Source organism: Neltuma alba, unplaced genomic scaffold, assembly GCF_004799145.2.
Source record: "Neltuma alba isolate B1F8T4 unplaced genomic scaffold, ASM479914v2 tig00012939_pilon, whole genome shotgun sequence".
Taxonomy (NCBI): Eukaryota; Viridiplantae; Streptophyta; class Magnoliopsida; order Fabales; family Fabaceae; genus Neltuma; species Neltuma alba.
Window position 1 is genome coordinate 99629 of NW_021637305.1, and position 19633 is coordinate 119261.

A 19633-nucleotide genomic window follows, 5' to 3' on the forward strand; every position below is an offset into this window, starting at 1 on the left:
AAGTAGATTAGGATTTTATACTTAGGGTTAAAATAAAAATCAAATAAGTTTTTATATTAAGAGTTTGAGTTATTTTTTATATTTATCTATTTTATCTTTAAGTAATTCTTATAATGTGTTAAGAAGTCTTCGCATCGGGGGCGACAGCCGCAAGGATTTTTGTAACAAAATGGGAGCTCCGGAGCCGTGACCCGATGACCCTATAATTTGTTGAACAATTCGGTTATTTTCCACCCGTTTAATGAATCACAAATCTAATTCCGAACCGTCCAGCACTTATCCTCTCCGGGCGTGCATTTCACGGCGTGCTTCGGCGCGTGAAGACTTCCTACTCTCACCTGGAAGTTCACAGCTGCATAGCCACCTGGCTATCTCCCACCGACGAAAACCTCGAATCGAAAAAACACCTCGACCCAACAAACGCGAATTCGAAGGCAATAGACAATCGCAGATCCGCCATGAACCCCCATCCTCGGTTGCAGAACCTACGATCCACTGCCCAACTCCTCAGAGAAGCTGCCTCTTCTTTCTCTGCCAATATCGTCACCTTCCTTTTCCTTTCTCTTCTCATCTTATCCTTCCGTACCGTCGTTGAGAACGGCACTAGCCATGTCACCTCTTTCATCGACCGCGATCCCTCCCTCAAAGCCCTCCTCTCTCGCCTTGACCTTGCCGGCAATACCAACTCCAATCGCTTCCGATCTCCCGAAGATCCTTCTTCTGCGGCCTTTCACCGCCACCGTCGTCGCCCTTTTCTCCATCTGACCCGCGTCGGAACTCTGGATGATGACTTCTTCTCCAGCGATGATGACGATGGTCGCTCCTTATTCGGGCCCAACAAGAAATCGTCCGTCAACAGCAGTTTTGTGGTTTTTGGGTCGTTTAACTTGAAATCAGGGTTCTCGGATCTTGTTATTGATAATGGGATTAGGGTTTCGGAAGTGGTTCGCTCTGGAATCACCTTCAAAGCAGAAGGTTTATCATTTGCAGACGATAAAGATATTGATAACGACAAAGAAGCAGAAAACGAAAAGGTTGAATTGGCAACAGGCCAGGAAGTCGATAGAGCTGTCGATTTGCAGTTCTTTATGAAGGGATTAGAAATCGGTCGTCGTGATGCTGCGACGCTGTTTTTTCTTGTGAGTTTTCTATCTGCGGCTTACGGATGGGTGATTTTAGTTTTTCTTGTTACATATTCATGGGTCTTGGGCGTCGTTTTCATTGCTGTTGTTAACGATCTATTGGGGAGGTTTGGTTCGATTGCTGGTATGATTTGGGATGGTTCCAGACTGGGACTTAAGAGGCTTTCGGGTTTCATTCTGATGAGGTGGGCCGTCAGGGACGCCTTGACTCAGCTTGTTGGACTCTGGTACTTTGGTGAAATCGAAGATCAGTATTCTTTTTTCAAGCTGTTTGTCAGATTGAAATTGATGCCGTTCTCAGTCATGTCTCCGTGGATTCGAGGCTTTGAGAAGGAGATTTCCGGGTTCTTGTTCACTTGGTTTCTACTTGATACGTTTGTGGCATTCATATTTTCTGTTGATGCCTGGGTTTCTATTGTGGACTCTAGGAGGAGTGGTAGAGAAATTGTGAAGGAAGGTTGTTATTTGATATCTACAATGTTGAACCAAGCTATCCAAATTAAATGCTTGGAAGCTATATGTTGTGGATCATTCGCGAGATGGGTTTTAGCCCGAGTTTGTGGAAGATCTTTTGCCAAGATGTTTCAGTCGACGATGGAGGTCTACTTCATGGTTGCTTGGCTGGTGTTTTACTTTGCCGCCAGGTGTAAGGATGCCAATCTACAGGGTAGGAGGTTTGGGCAGAGAGAGTTGGAAGGCTTGCTTGAAGGTCATAGATGATACATGATGGTGACTGGATCCCGATTTTTCTTGCTGGCTTTAACTGCCATATTTAACTCGCTGCAATCCCTCACTTGTTAATGTTTCTCAATTTTGCAGCTTTGTCGGCCATCATTGCCAGTATATGATTTTGTCACCAGCTATGTAGTTTATGTACTTTACAAGGAGGCCAATATACTAGTTGTGTATATTCCGAACGAGAATACATCATGTGTATATTGTTCATGCAATGATTTAATTGGTTCAACCAATTCTTGTTGGTGATTATAATCCATCACGCATTTTGAAATGAGAGAATGTAATTCTCAATGTGGCAAGGAGTTATCTTTCAACTGTCGCTATAGCATCATTAGGGCTTCTGTGGTTATATTGTATTTTAATGGGGACAATTTATGGCAATTATTGACTTAATCTGCAGCCACAAGAATGGGGAAAACACATTAATCTGCGTGTGTTGTGAGTTATGCATTTTCTCAATGGACCACGGAGCAATGACATTTCATTTGGTATGCATGATTACTTCCTTGCTGCATCCGTAGGCTTGCCTTGCAGACAAGTTTTGCATTGTGGGGAGTCACTTGTGCACGGTTTTGGCTGAAAGAAGACATTTAGGACAATTTCATGCATGTTGAAGAGCAGAGTTTGATTCCACAAGTCTAATGTTCAGTGGTCAGGGATGAGATCTTTTCTTCAGGGTATTAATTTCGGAACGATTGGTGATTTGATGGCTGCTTGAGTTTAAAATTCATTATTCGTTTTCTAGAACTGAGGAATCCGGGTTTATTGCTTGTTTGTATGTCCTTTTGAAAGCGTTCTGGATGAGATTGGTGACCACTGCTCAAGATGCAAATAATCTGTCTATTGATGTATTTATCACAATCAAATCTATATTGAATGTTGGTTGACTTTTGTCTACAGTTGAATAACTTGTAAAGGCAAAGATCAAATCAGAAATCTAACAGCTTCACTTTCTAATGAAAAAGGCTAAGGATGCATATTACGCAACACGTAGTCTTAGATTTAAGCTTGTATAAATGGGAAAATATATTTGGAAGAGCTTTCCTCTATTTGGAGTTCAAAAATAGTTTAATCTAATTTGGTGGTTCTAGATAGGGTCGGCACAAATTTTTATCCCTCAAGTTTATTCTTATTTTAGTTTTGGTCTATCAAATTTTTAATTATAAATTTTGACTCCTCAAGTTCTTTTTCATTTAAAATATTAGTCCTTATAATTCAATAAAAATTTAAACTATTTTGACTCTTGAGAACCAAAACCTATTATTTAAAATTTTAAAAACTAAAACCAAAATGAGGATAAATTTAAGGATTAAAAATTATATTAACCTTTCTAGATATCATATCTAAGTTTGGTAATAGACATAATATAATGTGGCTTGTTTCTACCTCCCTTCAAAGCTCAAGCGATGATCCTCTATCTTGCTATCTATCGATTTAAGGATACAAAGATTTGTACGCCCAGTCATCGGTTTTTTTCGGCCCTCTGTACTGTCGTCATCTGGAATGTGCTCTCAATTTCTCAATTCCCATGTCCTGCTTCCCGTGTTGTAGAAACTTCACCGTTTCATTTCCGTAATGAATGTTCTGTCGATTTGGCGATATCAGAAATTAGTCAAATTATCTTTTATTTTCTTTCCCCCAACAATCACCGCTGATCTGGCCTTTCTGTAAAATCAAGAAATAAACTGCTCTCACAGATCTATTGCTGCCCTGGCCTCTACCACCGGAACAGTAAATTTAAATTACATATTTGATGCACTACCTTCAATAACTTGTTTGATTTTTATTTTGATTCTAATTATAAAACCCCAATCTGTTTTGTCTTTCACATTTATCTTTTTTTTTCCTTTTAAAATAGTCCTTATAATAATGGTAGTTCTAATCATTATATTTGATTAGTAAGGATATTTTAGAAATAACATCTATTTATTACAAATAACTAACTTAACTAGTTTTTTTAATCTATTCAAATTACTTAACTAACTCTTATATTAAGAACGGGTATTTATATTTCGTCATTAATATCCAATGCGAACGTTTTTAGTGCCACTTCAGTAGCTCTTTGTTGGTTCTGGAAGAAGAACTGGCTTCTTTGGTCATCAATGTGCAACCCTTTGATATATATCTTATTCTGATCAGGGCGACAAATAGAATTGATTTACACAGGTGAGCTAAATGACACTTGTGCCTACATCTAACCACAACGTATTATGGCTACATATTATAGATCAGCATACTTGTTAGAAAGAAACTGGACGCAATTAATATCTCAACGTCTGATTTATCAAACACAGAGACTCGCTCCTTTCATCTTGTTCAGAGAGCTAGCACAGCGAAGGACACTGAGGAAAAGATGCTCGTCGCAAGGGATGCAAAGTTTTGAATAAGAAACAAAATCGTATTCCTCCCGAGCTTGATCCAGCAATGCCTTGAAGAGTGGATGGTTTAGTAAAGTGACCTTGATTACAAATCTCTTGAAATTCTCCCCTACATAGACAACAAGGTGACCCTTCGGGACATCACTTGGGATTGATCTTCTTTCACGCATGGACGACCCTAAAGCCCATTTACGACAACACTCACAGGCACTACAGGGTATGACTCGACTCTTCATTTCCTTCCACTTATGAAGGCACCCTCTCAGAAACTCTTTCTTCATAGTGTGCTGTGAGAAAGGAGGGGGGGGGGAGATGAAGAGAAATAGGGAGAGAGAAAAGTGCAGTGAAGACTATGAAAGCGAAAAGGTATATATAACTGCGGCACTGGAAGTAGGACTTCTGGGGTGTATTAAATGGTTGGCAGGCATGATAAATAATTTATGCTAATACGAATGAGAGGATCTAAAATGATATATTTTATTAAATAGTGCTTGTTACTTGTTAGTACAGATAGTTGCGGGCCTCGTTCGTTGGTCATTATATGGCAATGCATCTTGATACGAAACAGTACGAACATGCATTGCAATGATTTCATATGCATATATTATTGACAAATTAATATATCTCCTAAGCAAGAACTCTCTGTCTTTCTCTGTAATTCTTTAAGGGTGGTACTAGTACTTGTTCACTGATATTTGGAGGTTCAAAAAGTTAAGGTCCCACGAGTTGGATGGGACGAAGATAAGGATATCAAAGAGTTATGGGATAGTTTCTTGGGTGTAGTGCGGAGCTACTTATTCCCTAATACATCTGGATAAATATTACGAACTCTAATTCAATCTGATAAGAGCTTTAGTTTTTGTCAGTCGTAATCTTTCAACATCTTACACTGTCAAACGTTCATTAACGTTAGTGGGTCAAATGAAAGTGGGATCGATCACCTTCTGGATAATGAAAGGGGAATGATGAATCAATATTCACTTTTAACAGGCATTAGTGATTGTATATTAAGCAACTAAAATTTTCTTGGCCTGTATTGTGAATTGTTTCTCACTACTTAAATAAATTAGTGGATGTCGGCTGCAGCGTATATTTTTTTAAGGTGGACTAATGGTGCGCTGCCGTACATTAGTATTTCTTATTCCATCTTGTGGCAGCAACATCGTGCATGTGGATTTGTGATTTGCTTTACGACTTATCCAGAATATGATCTCAGGGATGCAGGAAATGGGCTATGCAAAGCAAAAAGATGGAAGAAAAAATAAAGTATCTTTGGCTGCAGTGAAGAGGAAAAAGTCGTAGTTCCTCTTTGCAGCTGAAACTTTTGACCCTCAATAAATATTGCCATACTTTTGATTTGATTCCATTCCTCCGTAAATCTTGAGAGTTGACGGTAAATTTCTGGTCGTACAAAGATTTTTAGACAAAACTAGAATAATACTGTTCGCCATCATTACTTGGACTCTCAACACTATCACGGAGCATCATTACAGTTGCTTCAGATGTCATGTGGGGCTATAAGATACTTTAGCTGCGTTTCCTATATGATTGGAATCATGATTTACCTTGACCCCGAAAAAAAGGTTCAGGGATTGAAATGAAAAGGCTGAAGAAGGATAGGATTTTTGAGGTTGCCTTTTTGTGGATGTCTAATTCTGATCATGCTTGCTTAGACGAAGCAGAAATGATTGAGAGCCAGCGCACTGATTCATTCCCTCCGTGAGACAAAAGTGTGTTGTGCTTGGTTGGTTGAATATGAATAGCGCGTCTTGTTGGTCACATCAGAAACAGTAAAGTGTCGTGTGAACACAGTTTGTCCAGATCATAGAGAGAGATTCTTCATGTGACGAATAGAGGACCAAACATTGAAAGGCTACTGAGTTAAAATGTGCAGAAAACGAGTGAGAGAGCACATGCGTGACTTGAAGATGAGTGAAGTGTCTAGGAGTGAGTGGCAAAGGCAAAGAGAGATGGTTGGTGACACCTCAAGGCACTGAGATGCTTGGAAGCCCACCAGCCATTTTTGTACAGGTGAAAGCGTTTATGATTTGATTTGACTCGGGTTCGGCTGAGTCATCTGTTTCCACGTGCAAATCTGTGTTACTGTGAGCTGGCACACCACTCCCATTATCAATTCTCTTTCTTTTCATGTTTCTTCTTCTGGTTTGTGACTTCCCCACCATATCCTTCCATTAATTTCTCTCCATGCTTTCTTCTTTTGGGAACCCAAGCCAGCTTTCGCTTTCTCTTCCAAATTTGGATACTCTGTCATGTTAAACTTATACATGTATGTACTTTTGGATGTACATTTTTTGTTGGAAACGGTTGCAAGTGCGGACGGACTCGTTTGGTTTGGTTTGTAAAATATCTTTCATGTCATGAGGATGAGAATACAAATAAGAATAACGCCTCTGACATATAAATATGTTAAAATATTGGTTAATGATTTTCAAATTATTAAAATAATTTTTTACATCTATTTAATAAAAAATCGTAAAATTGATTTATTTTAGAACCATCGTATGTATGTTTTTTCTCTGTGCATTGGAAAAGTTAAATCAACGTTGGCACAAAAGGTATTACAAATTTAAGGGTATCTTTATTTATTTTGTACATATTTTTTCTTCGCATTAAGATAGTAGTAGATAGATGGGAGAATTATAATGAGGTCCCAAATAAAGGAAACAATTGAAAAACAAATTCCAGAGATTGTCATTTTCACTATAGATCTTGTTATTATAGACTGTTGAGATTGTTATTAGGACCTTTTAGTAATTATTTCTCTTCTATGAGACTTGATTGTAATTTTCCCTTAAATAGATTCAATTGCGTCAATTAGCCGCGAATGCGGCCCATAATTGTACAAAAGTAGCAAGCTCACATGGGCTCAGTGTTTAGTGAGGCCTATTTGGATTTTGGACCACGAGCTAAAAGTGGGGAAGTTGAGTTCAAATCGCTGCGAGAATATGTAAGTACTCTTTAAATCTAAAAGCATGTCCTGCTCTTGATAAACTCTTAGAACCCAACTTATCTTTGTACCGAAAAAAAAAAAAGTGGGGGTAGTTTATTTCCACTTTGCCACTTCTTTTGACAGGAATGAAGTGTCAGGAATATGTATTGCACATTAACGATTGGCTTACTAACACAGATTAATCCTTCATAAATTTATTGTCTTTGTATTACTTTGAATTGATGTGCACTTCTTAGGTAGAACCGCTTCCTTTAAAATACGAAAAAGAAAACAATAGGAGAAAGGGGTGCGAAGAACCAGTGAGATTAGCAACGCGTGCTGTAAAAGATGCTGCTGGCAGACTCCCACTATATAATGATTTGACCCCATGAAGCATTATCAATTCTTTATATGATCCACTTATAAAGGTGGTGATATCCCTCTTCATCCTTATCTTGGACGAAGATTTGTCTTGATCATGATTGCACCAGCGTGAAATAATTAATCATAGTGAACTTGCATGAAAACCCACTCTCTCTTGTCAAATAAAAAGAGCCAATCTCGATATATATAGTATATATTGAGATTCGTCCGCATGTCTAGAAAACAGAGGAGCTAGACTTCTTCAAAATGAAGCTCATAGTTCTGTTACTGGCAATCATAACTGTGAACTCAAGCTTCGCAGACTCAAGTACGTTGGGGCTGGGTGGTATATATGGCAAAGAGCAGCGATTTCGCACCGGGAGGGGAAAAATAATCGAAGGCACTGAAAAACAGAGCAACAATATCAACTACCCTAAAAGCACTACTGCGATGGCTCGAGAACGCTTTGACAATAGGGCTGGTACTTCTCAAGAAGATGAAGATCGGGAGTTCCAACATATTAATGGCCATGTTTGAGAGATGCATATTTTGATAGTAGAGGTGGCGTGTGATCTGAGTTCGCTGTAAATGAAGGGGCCTGCGGTTTGTTTCTGAGGTTATGAAATCTAGGACTCATGACAAGTAATAGCACGTTGTTTATTGGAACAAGAAGAATATCTACAATTATGCTTTTACAAAGATCCTGGTTCGCGCTGTGTTTTGTAGATTTCAGGGCTCTCGCCCATTTGCTTGATTGTTTACTCCCTGTGAATATTCTTCGAGTTGTTAGGTAGTATACTTGGTCAAATCTTCGCTTTTCAACTTCTCCGTACTGATGCAAACCGATACACTAACGTTCACCACTTCGCCTTAATCTTCCCTACCCGCGAAGACCGAAATTTTCCTCCCGAGTTCGCGATTCCCATTATGTTAAATCTTTTATATCACTTTCTGAAGTATTTCCCGCTTCTGTCCTAATAGCATAGTCAGGCATAATATTGAACATTTTAAAAACACCTTGAACATTTTAAAAACACCGCACTTACAGATACGCGTGGATTCGTTTACGGGCAAATGTTCCGTAATTAGTCCTGACATCAGAACCGAATAATCCAGCCACGCTCGATTTTTTTTTTCCCGGGGGGGGGGGGGGAAGAAACCACTCAATGACTGAGGCCTTCTTCAAATCACATAGCAGTGTCTGACATCTTTAACTACAATCTACGCCAGTGTCTGACATCTTTAACTACAATCTACGCCACGTTAAGTGTTCAATATCTACTACTACCAACAATTTCTCCATGACGAGACCATGGATGGTTCCTAGTTCCTCCACATCGGGCATGACTTGGTCTGGTATCTTCCAGAACAGAGCACCACTATAAGGGGTGCGGTAGCGCAAGCATCGGTAACAGGTGCTCGAGAGCTTGGATACACTTCGTCTATACACAGAAGTGAATTACTAGTATTTAAGTACACTTCTTCCTACGTACATTTCTTTTGCTAGGACTGTCTTTCGTCCGAGTTGGAAGGATAGAGGAGCTAAGTTGGCCCGCAGATGATTCGTTCGGATTACGCTCCCTCGGATACGGGTGAATCTTAGCCAGTTCATAGACACGGCGAAGTACAGAACTTGGTAAGGAACGCAAGGCGTGCTGCTGCTTTTGTTCAGTCTGCAATACCATGTGATTCAATCAACTCACTTGAGATTAAGTCGATTTTCAAATGAATATCGACCAAAAATACCATCTTTCACGCCATTAAGTTAAAGTAAAGACTTCCTCGCATGAACGATGTTGAAGTATGCATGATATTATCACATAAAAAAATGCATGGAAAATCTACAAACAGATGGTTAACCTCTTTGCTGTTAAATTTATGTGCTGAACTGGCTCTTAACAGATTCCGCCACTTGTCCTGCAGAAATCACCAGTAGTTTTTAATCAAAGTGTCGAAGAAAGGGTGACAGCCAGATGAATGAATGAGTGAAGCTTTGCAAAATACCCTAAGATCTATTGGTGTACGGTAACTGGAGGATGAAAACAGAACACGCTTTATGTCGGTCCATCGTCCAACTCCATATTCAGAAATGCCATCAACCAACTTGATCACTTCAGATAAAGTCCACATTCTTTGATGCTTCCTCCGATCATTTTTCCTATATCTTTTTGGTGTCACGCATTCATCCTCGGACTCAGATGCAATAGACTCCTCATCATACTCAAGTTCCTAAGAATGAAATTGAGCTCATCAAAAAGGGGCCCCATAATTTAGATTTGCAGGCCATTAGCCATAAGGCAATAACATCAATATGCAGCTATCTTCTCAAGATATGGAATGGTGACGCTTATACAGACATTGATCTCATATATTGTCAAATTCATTAAGAGATGCAAAAAAAGACTTCCTGTGAAAATCACAGTTTATTAATCACGAATGAAGATCTAAATGCAATAATCTACCTAGAGACAAGGTGCAAAGGCAAGCAGACAAGCAGATAGTATAATGAAGCAAGTTTGCGTCCTAGAACACAGGTCAAAATCACTACCTCATTTTGCAGACATCGCTTGTGAACCTGCAACTCAGGAAGCGCCATATCACTCGTTTGACTATCAGAATTCTTGCCTGGAATGTGTCTCAATGCTCTAAACCTTATACGACGAAGCTTGTGATGTGATACCAAACTCAAGGGCTTATTATTGGTTGCAGAATTCAAGACCTTTTCTTTTGAACTTAAATTTGAAAATTCTTCGATATACCTCAGAGTAGGCTTACGGCATCTCTTCTCTCTAACTGCAGCAGTTTGACATTCATCTGCAGAAACCTTATCCTTCTTACGAGACAATACACTATTTGATAAGGGGGGGTCATTATCCAACTCATTTAGATGCTGCATATCAAGTGAATTGCAAATTCCATCTTCAATTGACGTTTGACAGGCACTGTTCCTGGAGGCACCACGTAAGTCATGGGTTACTCTACTATCTAGAAAAACATTTTTGTACTCAGATTGTTCAATGGCCACTTTTGATGATTCAGGTACCCCACCAACACCATTGCTACTTCCACTTAATCCTGGAGAATGACTCTCAGAGCTTGAACTTTGCACTAGTGATTCCCCACAAAGACCCACAGCTTTGTCAGCAAATTCAAAATCTGTAGTTGATAACAGATTGCATCAAAATCAGAAAACATAGAGGACCCAGGAAACATAAATAGTTTTCATTTTCTTCTTTTCATTAAAGCATCACAGCAGAAATCAATTTCATGAAAGTTAATTATCTACCCAAAAGATAATCTTCACACGAAAACCCATCTGTCGCATTAAGAGCATCAATTTCAACATCATCCAGCAACCCATCAAGTACCTAAAAAATATCTTATCTATTACTTCTTAGCAATAAAAACAATTAAAAAAATAATACAGAGAGTGAAAGAGCTCTTAGCTTTGATCTTACTCAACTAATAGCTGTAACTAAAGGAAAATACCTCAAGTTTCAAATCATCTTTTCCATTCAAAGTTGTGTGAGAATCTGATCCCCCTGAGAAATGTAAGTACAGTAGTAAGCAATCAGTAAAACTAAACCAAAATGGAACCAGCGGTTCTCAATATTCTGAGACAAGAAGAAAACAACAATCGACCATCAGCAGCCTTTGCTATAAATAATCCAATCAAATCAAGTCAAAATATCACAATAAAAAAACAATGAACTTTCATATCTTTAAAGATGCAACATCTGATTCAAGTTCGAGAGAAGTCTCATTTATCATTACTTAGTTTGTCATTTCTCTTGCCAATTGGATCCTTTCAATTCCTCTATACTTGCATAGTTATTCCAACTTTTCAGCAACAAAAAGTAAGCTGGTAGCCAAAAAGACAAAAAAATATTGCCAGCAGCTAAGTGCACTAAACAAGGGTTCACCTCTCAACATGTAAATAAAACAGATTTACAAACCACTTAAGCCACTTTAGATGTACCTATGCTTGTACTTAGACCAAACTCAAATCCACGGGAAAGATCATCAACAGCAGCACAGCATTTGCCTGCATTCTCCTCATGAAAATACAAAATACCATCCACTGAAACATGATCATTTCTAGGTTCTGCAAGCAAATGTTCAACTTCCGTTGATTCATCTTGAATAGCAGGAACAAATGATCCATCCACTTGAACCTAGCAAAGCATACAACAGAGATATCATAAATCATGAACCTTTACATGTATCAAAAGATTATTATAACTTGTGCGAGAGGAAACACCAGAGTACTCAAGAAATGAGGCTCATGTGTATTATCATAATGGTTTTAAAAAAAGCAAAAAATAAAAAATCCCCAAAGATAAATGTCATGCATGAATCAATATGTGCCGCAGACATTCATGCTTGAATGTTATTTTCTAATAAGTCGAATAAACTTCTAATACAGTTAAGCAATAATCACGATTATTTCCCTTCATAGGCCTACATAAGAACATAACACTGCGAAGCTCAAAAACCCAGCATTTTGTATAAATAAACTCCATGTGCCAGGATGTTAAGAGTTTTCCAAGTACGGATTGAATTATAATAACTGCAATTGTTTGCTCACATGATCTCTTGATTTTCAATGATCTAGCGCTGTCAGCAATAAACAGAAAATGGAATAATAAAGATAGATAGTTCACCAATGTTGCAATTTGAGGAAGAATGCCAAACATTTGTGCCTAGGATGTAATGTAGAAATTCTGAATGCTTGAAGAGTAAAGACATTTACAATAATGACCAAATTCTTACCCTTTGGCATTTCATATTGGAACACTTCAGCAAGTATTCTTCTGGATCCATCTCATGTTCTCTTGTGCATCCTGGAATTTCATTGCACACCAATTTACTCTTTTTTACCCAGTCAGAAGAAAGATACGTTAACAAATGACATGCAGTTATATATGTACATCATCATGAATGCAACATCTTTTTCGCTAGTAAAATATCCATAAACATCTACAGCTGTACTGTAAGGCTTCGACTTAGTTTGGACATGGCAAATATAGAAAAGTCCCACAGTTTCAATAAAAGAAAATCGCATGCATATCAACGTCCAAAGATTTAATCAGAGTGCATAAGAAAACCAAATCTAGTTCATCGGAAATGTTTAATCGACACAACAAATTATGTTTATAGTTAGTTAAAAACATAGAACTATATCTAGTCAGCACAGATTTTGGTTCTGACTTGACACAGAAAACTCATCTTTAAGAGTTAAAAGCGTGCATTACAGGGGAGCCCATTACCACTAGTTCCAGACCTTGTCAGCTTTACTGTAAAGCTTAATAAAAAATTTTTAACTTGAATATCCTTTTACAACTTGGCCTCATCTATATTTATCCATAAGCTCTTATGAATGACTTATCTGTTCTTTTTCATTGGCATATCACACACAACCATTGATATGTTTTGAGCACCCGCTTTCTTCCTCATCAACCTTTTGACTAGTTGGTTGAATAGGCTCAAAGCCTGCACCTAACAACTTCCAATTTTAAACAGCATTACCATAACAGAATAATATAAGTTAAGCCTTTTAGGTATTTCCAAAAATTTGTCAAAAGCCAGAACGAGAAATTTTAAAAGAATGATAAACTACGAATATCGTATACTTTGTCTTAAGCAACACAATTCCAGGAACAATTCCGTAGGAAGACAGCCGACAAGGAAAAACAAACGGACAACGAGTAGCCAAGTAACTAGCGGTCCTGCGAGTATCTAAGCACATGCACAGTAAGCAGCGAAAGGAGCCGAATATTTACAACCTCAGTTTCTCAGAACCCAGACAGAGTAAAACAAAAACCGGGTGACGGGTTATAAGCACGGGCAAAACGAAGCAGAGAAAGCCCAACCTCATTCATCAAGGCAAGCCAGCTCAAACAGCCCAAAACGAGAACAAGCATAGTAAAACAGAGACTATTAAGATCAGACACAAAGAAGAGAAAAGATCTGACCTTGAGGAGAGTAAGAAAGCAAGAACGCGAGAGAGGGAGAGGGAGAGAATGAGGAGGAGGAAAAGGCTGTCAGAGATGTTCGAGCGAATGTTCGAAACTGAAAAGCTTCAAACCGCGAAAGAGTGACACGAAACGGAAGGATTGAGGGAAATGGAGGGTGCGCTTTATTTTATTCGACGGAATCCAAAAGGTTTTATGACAGAGGTTGTAATAAAATGTGCGTTTCAAGTCCGCTGAATCTGGACACGTGGATTTGGTTGTCGTCGCTTTTAACGTTTTGTAGCGGCGCTCAAGAGGGCTTCGCTGTTCCGGTATTTCGCGGCTCATCAACTGCGCGATTGTAATGCAACGAACTACCAAGTAACCACCCGACGTCGGGACGTAGTTTAGTTAGGGGGGCCACTTCGTTCTAACTTTCTGTTGAGGATCATTATGAGTTTGATCTTCTTCGTTTTCCTGAAAATGATGGTCTCGTGATGACTTTTAGGTGTAGGCATTGTGCCATATTTTAATAATAAGAGATAGTAGTAATTAATTATGTTATGTTATTTAAACTGTTGGTTGAAATTAATTGAAAACGAAAAATATAGCTTTTTAACAAAAATACTCTCCTTTATATGAAAGAGAAATAAAATAATATGTGATAAAAATAAGATATGTGAAAATTAAATACAATGATATAAGTCATTAAATAGAGGTTAAATAGAAAATCAACAGCAAAATTTGAGACAATATTTAAATGTCTCTTTTACAAAAAATCCACATATTCCACAATTGTCTCTTATAAAAAAAAATAGAAGGAGTAATAATTCTATTGATTTTTCTTATCCTTTTTATGAGATACAAGTAATCAAATTATATAAACAAAAAAATTAGTTAGGAATATTATGTCTGTAAAAATATAATTATTTTCTAAAAAATTCTTAAGAAGATGAGTGAAAGCAAAATGAAGGAAAAATATATAAGAAATATGTATAATTAATTGGGAGTAAAAATGAAAAATTAGTTAGATGTCTAGATGTCTTCAAATCATAGCTTCGCATGCATTTAAAAAGTTGCAACTGATAAAAAGAATCGAAGAGAATATCACATTCGCATTTTTCGTTGAAGTAAGGAAATCTGTAAACTTCACTAACTCCGTTTAAAAATTGTTACTTTACTCGTATTTAAAGAATACTTCACATCCTTTAATTTTTTTTTTTAACTTTTATACAGCAACATTTTTCTCCAAATTTACTTTGGTGTTGATCTATTATTGATTCATCATACAACGGGTGTTTGTGAGAAACTAGTTTCATATTTAATTTGATCTGAATACAAGGTATCAATTTATTTTATTTTTTATATTTATCACTTTTTGTCAAGGTAATTATTATAATAATTGCACGTGTTAAAGATTTCATTAAACATTAATTCTAACTAATACATGTAATTAGTAACAGTATTCTAAGAAAGATAACACATATTTATTATAAATAACTAATTTAGTGAACTTTTTAATATACTCAAATTAGTCAATTAATCATTATATTATACTACATCTGGTTCTTTATATAAAAGATAGTTGACTAATTTGAGTAGATAACAAAATAGTTAAATTAGTTATTTGTAATAAATATATATTGTCTTTTTTAAAACACCCTTACTAAGCATATGTGTTAGTTAGAACCACTATTTAATGGAATTTTTAATATGTGTAGCTATTACAATAATTACCCTAAAAAAATCAATAAATGTGAGAGACAGAATGAATTGAGTTCTTATTTAAGATCAAATTAAATATCAAACTAATTCTTATATTAAAAATTAGAATTAATATTAAAAATTAGAGGTAGTAGTATTTTGTAGCAGGGATAGACGAGATGGTACATGGCTAGGATTAGCATGCTAGACCAAGAGAATTAGATATTGAGGTGAAATTTGCAGTGGTTAGTGGCTTTACCAGGCACTTTAATTGAGATAAAAGAGGTGTTTGAAAAGCATGAAAAATGATTTTTACAAAAACTTGTTTATAAATCGAGATAAACTTCTTTTTCAATGAGATATTCAGCTTCAACTTGCAGCGCGGCTTTCATCTGATGTCGAAACGGCTAACGTTAACGGCCGTCCCGAAGTTGTATCTTGCATGCTGTTCACTATATTTTTCATTCTCGACTGTTCTTGGATTTTTATTAAGCTCACAGGAACTGTATTTTGGCATGAAAATTGGCGTTACCAAATCTGAACTGCTAAGAGTAATTGTTAACAATGATGACGTATCTTGTTCCTGTTCTCTTTACCGTTCAAAACAAACTTACTCCTCCTATTCTTAATATAGGACTCAATTGTTGAGTTAGTTTTGGTCCTAAATATAAGACTCATTTATTATCTTTATCAATTTTCTCTAAATTACCCTCATGGATACTCTCTCAACCATAATTAAGTAAAAGAGGGAGATGGGGTATTAAGAAAGATGATTATGGTGTTTTAGGAAAAATGTGTCACATTTCTTATAATTAACTAACTTACTTAACTTCCTTAGTCTAATCAAATTAGTTAAATGGGTCTTATATTAAAAACCGGAGGAGTATCATCTGATTTTTTACATTTAGAACAGGGGATGGCATATGCCTAAATAAATACCTGGAATCACCAAACTGGTCCCCCGTGACACAAAAGAACACCGAGTATCGGTAATATCGTCGTTAAAAAACATATAAATATAAGGCCTCCGATGATCAAATCCTGCCGAAGTCCAGTGATCATTAAAACTTAAAACTAACCCCGAAGACTTTACCTTCAAAAGTAGAAAACAGGCCTTCAAAAAGAGCCGGGGACGCAACACAGGTAGCGACGCTGGCAGCTGACAATTGAAGCAATGAGCTCATAAATGTTCATGACTTTGTTGAAAACAGTGGCCATCCGCCTTTCTACTTAGTACTATTCCCTCTTACTCTGATGCGAGGAAAATGACGGGGAGGGGAATATAAATTTTAATCAATTCAATTTAAAAAATTAAAAATATAGGGTTAAAAGTTTTTAATAAATTTTCTTACTGTTTTGTTTTACATCTTTCTTTTATCAAAATCTTATAACCTTATTTCTCCAATTTTTTTAAAATCAAACTTATTAAAATTTTTCCTCTCCTCTCATTCTTCCTAAGTCCGTCATACCAGACTTACAGTAACACAAGCATATAATATATTTTTTGTCTTTTTTGTACAAGACACTTTAATAGTTTTAATGAGTATTAAATATTTTTTCATACGTACTCATATTTAATAAAGATAGTGAGAGAGTAGAAATTAATAAGATTAATATCATTGTTAGTCTTTATAATTTGATAGAATTTTAGTTTTGACCTTATAATTTTAGATAGCTGATTCTGGTCCATATAGTTTCATAATTTTTTCGTGAGAGTTTAACGACTGATCCTTTGACTTCTAACAACTTTTAGTCTTGGTCTTTTTTTTTTTTTTTGACCAGTTAGTTTTGGTCTTTATACTTTACCTTACACTCAGTTCTTGTAAAGCTATGGTGACTAGAACCAAAGTTAAATAAAAAATGATATTAACCTGAATTAATCTGATGTCTGTACGGATAATGGTAAAAATTATTTGAATTCTATAATGATTTTAATATTTTTAACTGTTTTTATTAACATGTACCCCTCATGTCATATTTAAAAAGCAGATAGAGAAGATTATTTTTTGTTCTATTTATAAGGCACTAAATTTTTTTTTTTTGTATAAATGTCCAAATTTACTCTTTATTTATTATTATGTTGATTTTGTTTATATGAGGTAAAATACATATTAAATAAAATTAAAATTAAAAAATTATTAAATTTTAAATAAGAGTTAATAATGTTTAAGTTTTTTTTAGTACATGTGAAATATATTAAAAATAATTTATAAATAAGACTAGAGAAATATGAACCAAAAAGTATTCGTGACCTATTATCCTTGATTTTTTTTATTTTGCACAAGTGACCTGTCACAAGCATAACAAATGCCGTGCTGCCTGCAGTTTTCGATGGCAGTAAGAATGCAATTTCAACATTGCGTGTCGTGGGTGGGTAATGTCTCCACCGACCGGACTTGGAGTAAATGAAAAAGGTCGGCGACAGAGAAGTCATACTCTAGGTTGCTTTAATTCATTGAGTCAGATAGTCCGCATTTGAACCTCCTGTTTTTTGAACGATTACTGAAATTCACTGCCAAATAAACATCAAAGATGCAAAATTTAACCTCCCTGGTCAAAATCCACCTCATTAAGACTATATAAATATTGATCAAGAATACGAAAATGTGCTATCAAGCTATGGGATTTTAGGTGTCAGCTGCTCCTCACTTTTTTCATACTTCCTAATTTTTTCTCTCTTTATCATTAAGTTCTATGTAAATAAGCAAAATTTTGATATATTATGAGTGAAAAATGGTATTGTTTTAAAAAAAAATTTATGATTTTTTAAAGAAATTGTATCTGAATTAAAAAGAAATAACGCTAGTTTTAGAGTGTGTTTTTGAAAAAACAAATTGAAAATCGCACTATTTTTGACACAGTAAAAAGAAAAGGACATTTGGAAAGTAGGGAAAACTTAGAGGGTAGTAGTCTAGTAGAGGGGCAAGTGACGCTTCAAATCCCAAGCTATGATAGAGTATCGTAAGACGGTGAACTGTACACATTCACTTATGTCTTTACTTCTTAAGTGCGTTTGCAGCCATTGAGGCAACCCACTACAGTCATTTAAAAAATACTCTTCTAATCCTAAATATTAGACTTTTATATTTATTTTTTTATATCTAAAATCACTTTTGAAAAGTTAATCAAAACTTCTCAAAACTCTTTTTTTCCCCCTCTCAATATAAAGGCATAATCAATAAATCTCTCGTCATCGCATACGAATAGGCGGAAGTGTTATTTTGGTGCATGTGTTAAAAGGTTTCGACTTCCTCTTATATATATATATATGTATATATATATCTCTCTCTCCAGATATATGTTCTTTAATTTTAAGACACGTTTCAATTTCTTCTCCTGGATGATATTGCCAGGAAAAACCCAAAAAAAAAGGTAAACGTTAGATGGAATATATCTTTCTTTACGTCCCTCCGTCACTGTTTCCCGATTCCATCATCATGGGTCAGTTAATAGAATGATACCAGGCAAAACAGGAAGATTAACGTGTAAAACTGTAGATGGGTTAATTAGTGCCGGGTCAAACCCTGTGTAATTTTCATTTCATGCACGGTGTAAGAAAACATGTATAGTTTCAAATTATAACATTAAAATCTTGAAGATTTTACCTATGATTCAAATTGCACTCACACTGCAAAGGCAAACATTGGCCTCAGATTATAAACTATTGCTTTCGATTTAAATAGATTAAGAGAGCCCGTTAAGTTAGTTATTTGTAAAAAATTTACTAATTATGAGTATCAGTTAGAACCACCATTTAATAGATTTTTTAACACATGTAATTATTATAAGGATTATTTTAAAAAAATAAACAAATATGGGAAATAAAATAAATTAAGATTTTATATTTAGAATTAAATTAAATATCAAACTAATTTTATATTAAATAATAAATATAATAAATAAATAGCTAGCCCCATCACCGCAACCACTAGAAGACAACAAGCGTCCTCTCCCACAGTCCGGGTTGAAAAGGGAGGGTGCTGGAAACCAAAATGCAGCAGCAAAAAACTCCTACAAATGGATAAAAAAAGGAAAAGAGGGTCAAGCGCCTGAGTCATAGAAAAGCACTATTTGTTTTGCTCAGAATATACAGATCTTTCCCATAAATTGACCCCCGCCTTTAACGTGTGCGTGAGTTCGCCTTGGGTGACTAGTATTATATTCTCTCTCTCTCTTTTTTAAATCCGCCTCCCATGTAAATTATAGAAAACCATGAATTTATGTGTAAATAGTTTATTACTTTCGATCAATTAATATAATTTTTAGTTTCTCAAATTTGTCTGGTTTTGACTCCTTAAGTTTCAAAATTCGAACTATGAGTTTTGGTTTCTCAAATTTATATTTACTTAAAATACTGGTCTTATAATTTAATAAAAAGTTGGATTATTTTGTTCTTTGAAGAAC

At 35.9% G+C, this 19633-nt stretch overlaps 3 protein-coding genes across 6 annotated transcripts; 1 reads left to right on the forward strand and 2 right to left on the reverse strand.

Annotated features, from left to right (window-relative positions):
* Positions 1–261: 261 nt before the first annotated feature.
* LOC114732883 (uncharacterized) lies at positions 262–2712 on the forward strand. Its single transcript, XM_028920264.1, has one exon. It carries the CDS (start codon positions 459–461, stop codon positions 1860–1862), a length of 1404 nt encoding a protein of 467 aa, XP_028776097.1. The 5' UTR covers positions 262–458; the 3' UTR covers positions 1863–2712.
* Positions 2713–4024: 1312 nt separating this feature from the next.
* LOC114732841 (indole-3-acetic acid-induced protein ARG7) lies at positions 4025–4539 on the reverse strand. The gene has a single exon (XM_028920205.1). It carries the CDS (start codon positions 4537–4539, stop codon positions 4165–4167), a length of 375 nt encoding a protein of 124 aa, XP_028776038.1. The 3' UTR covers positions 4025–4164.
* Positions 4540–8998: 4459 nt separating this feature from the next.
* LOC114732852 (uncharacterized) lies at positions 8999–13676 on the reverse strand. 4 transcript variants are annotated; one of them, XM_028920225.1, is made up of 9 exons: positions 13547–13676; positions 12345–12415; positions 11551–11746; positions 11061–11113; positions 10858–10939; positions 10120–10727; positions 9576–9800; positions 9432–9488; positions 8999–9244 (listed from the first exon to the last, which is right to left on the reverse strand). In XM_028920225.1, the coding sequence occupies exons 2-9, from the start codon at positions 12393–12395 to the stop codon at positions 9041–9043; spliced, it is 1476 nt and encodes a 491-aa protein (XP_028776058.1). In that variant the 5' UTR covers positions 12396–12415; positions 13547–13676; the 3' UTR covers positions 8999–9040. The 4 variants fall into 4 exon arrangements, with proteins under 4 accessions (XP_028776058.1, XP_028776059.1, XP_028776056.1 ...); XM_028920226.1 differs by lacking the exon at positions 13547–13676 and adding an exon at positions 13445–13536; XM_028920223.1 differs by lacking the exon at positions 13547–13676 and adding an exon at positions 13445–13530 and having other exon boundaries at positions 12345–13310.
* Between the last annotated feature and the right edge of the window lie 5957 nt (positions 13677–19633).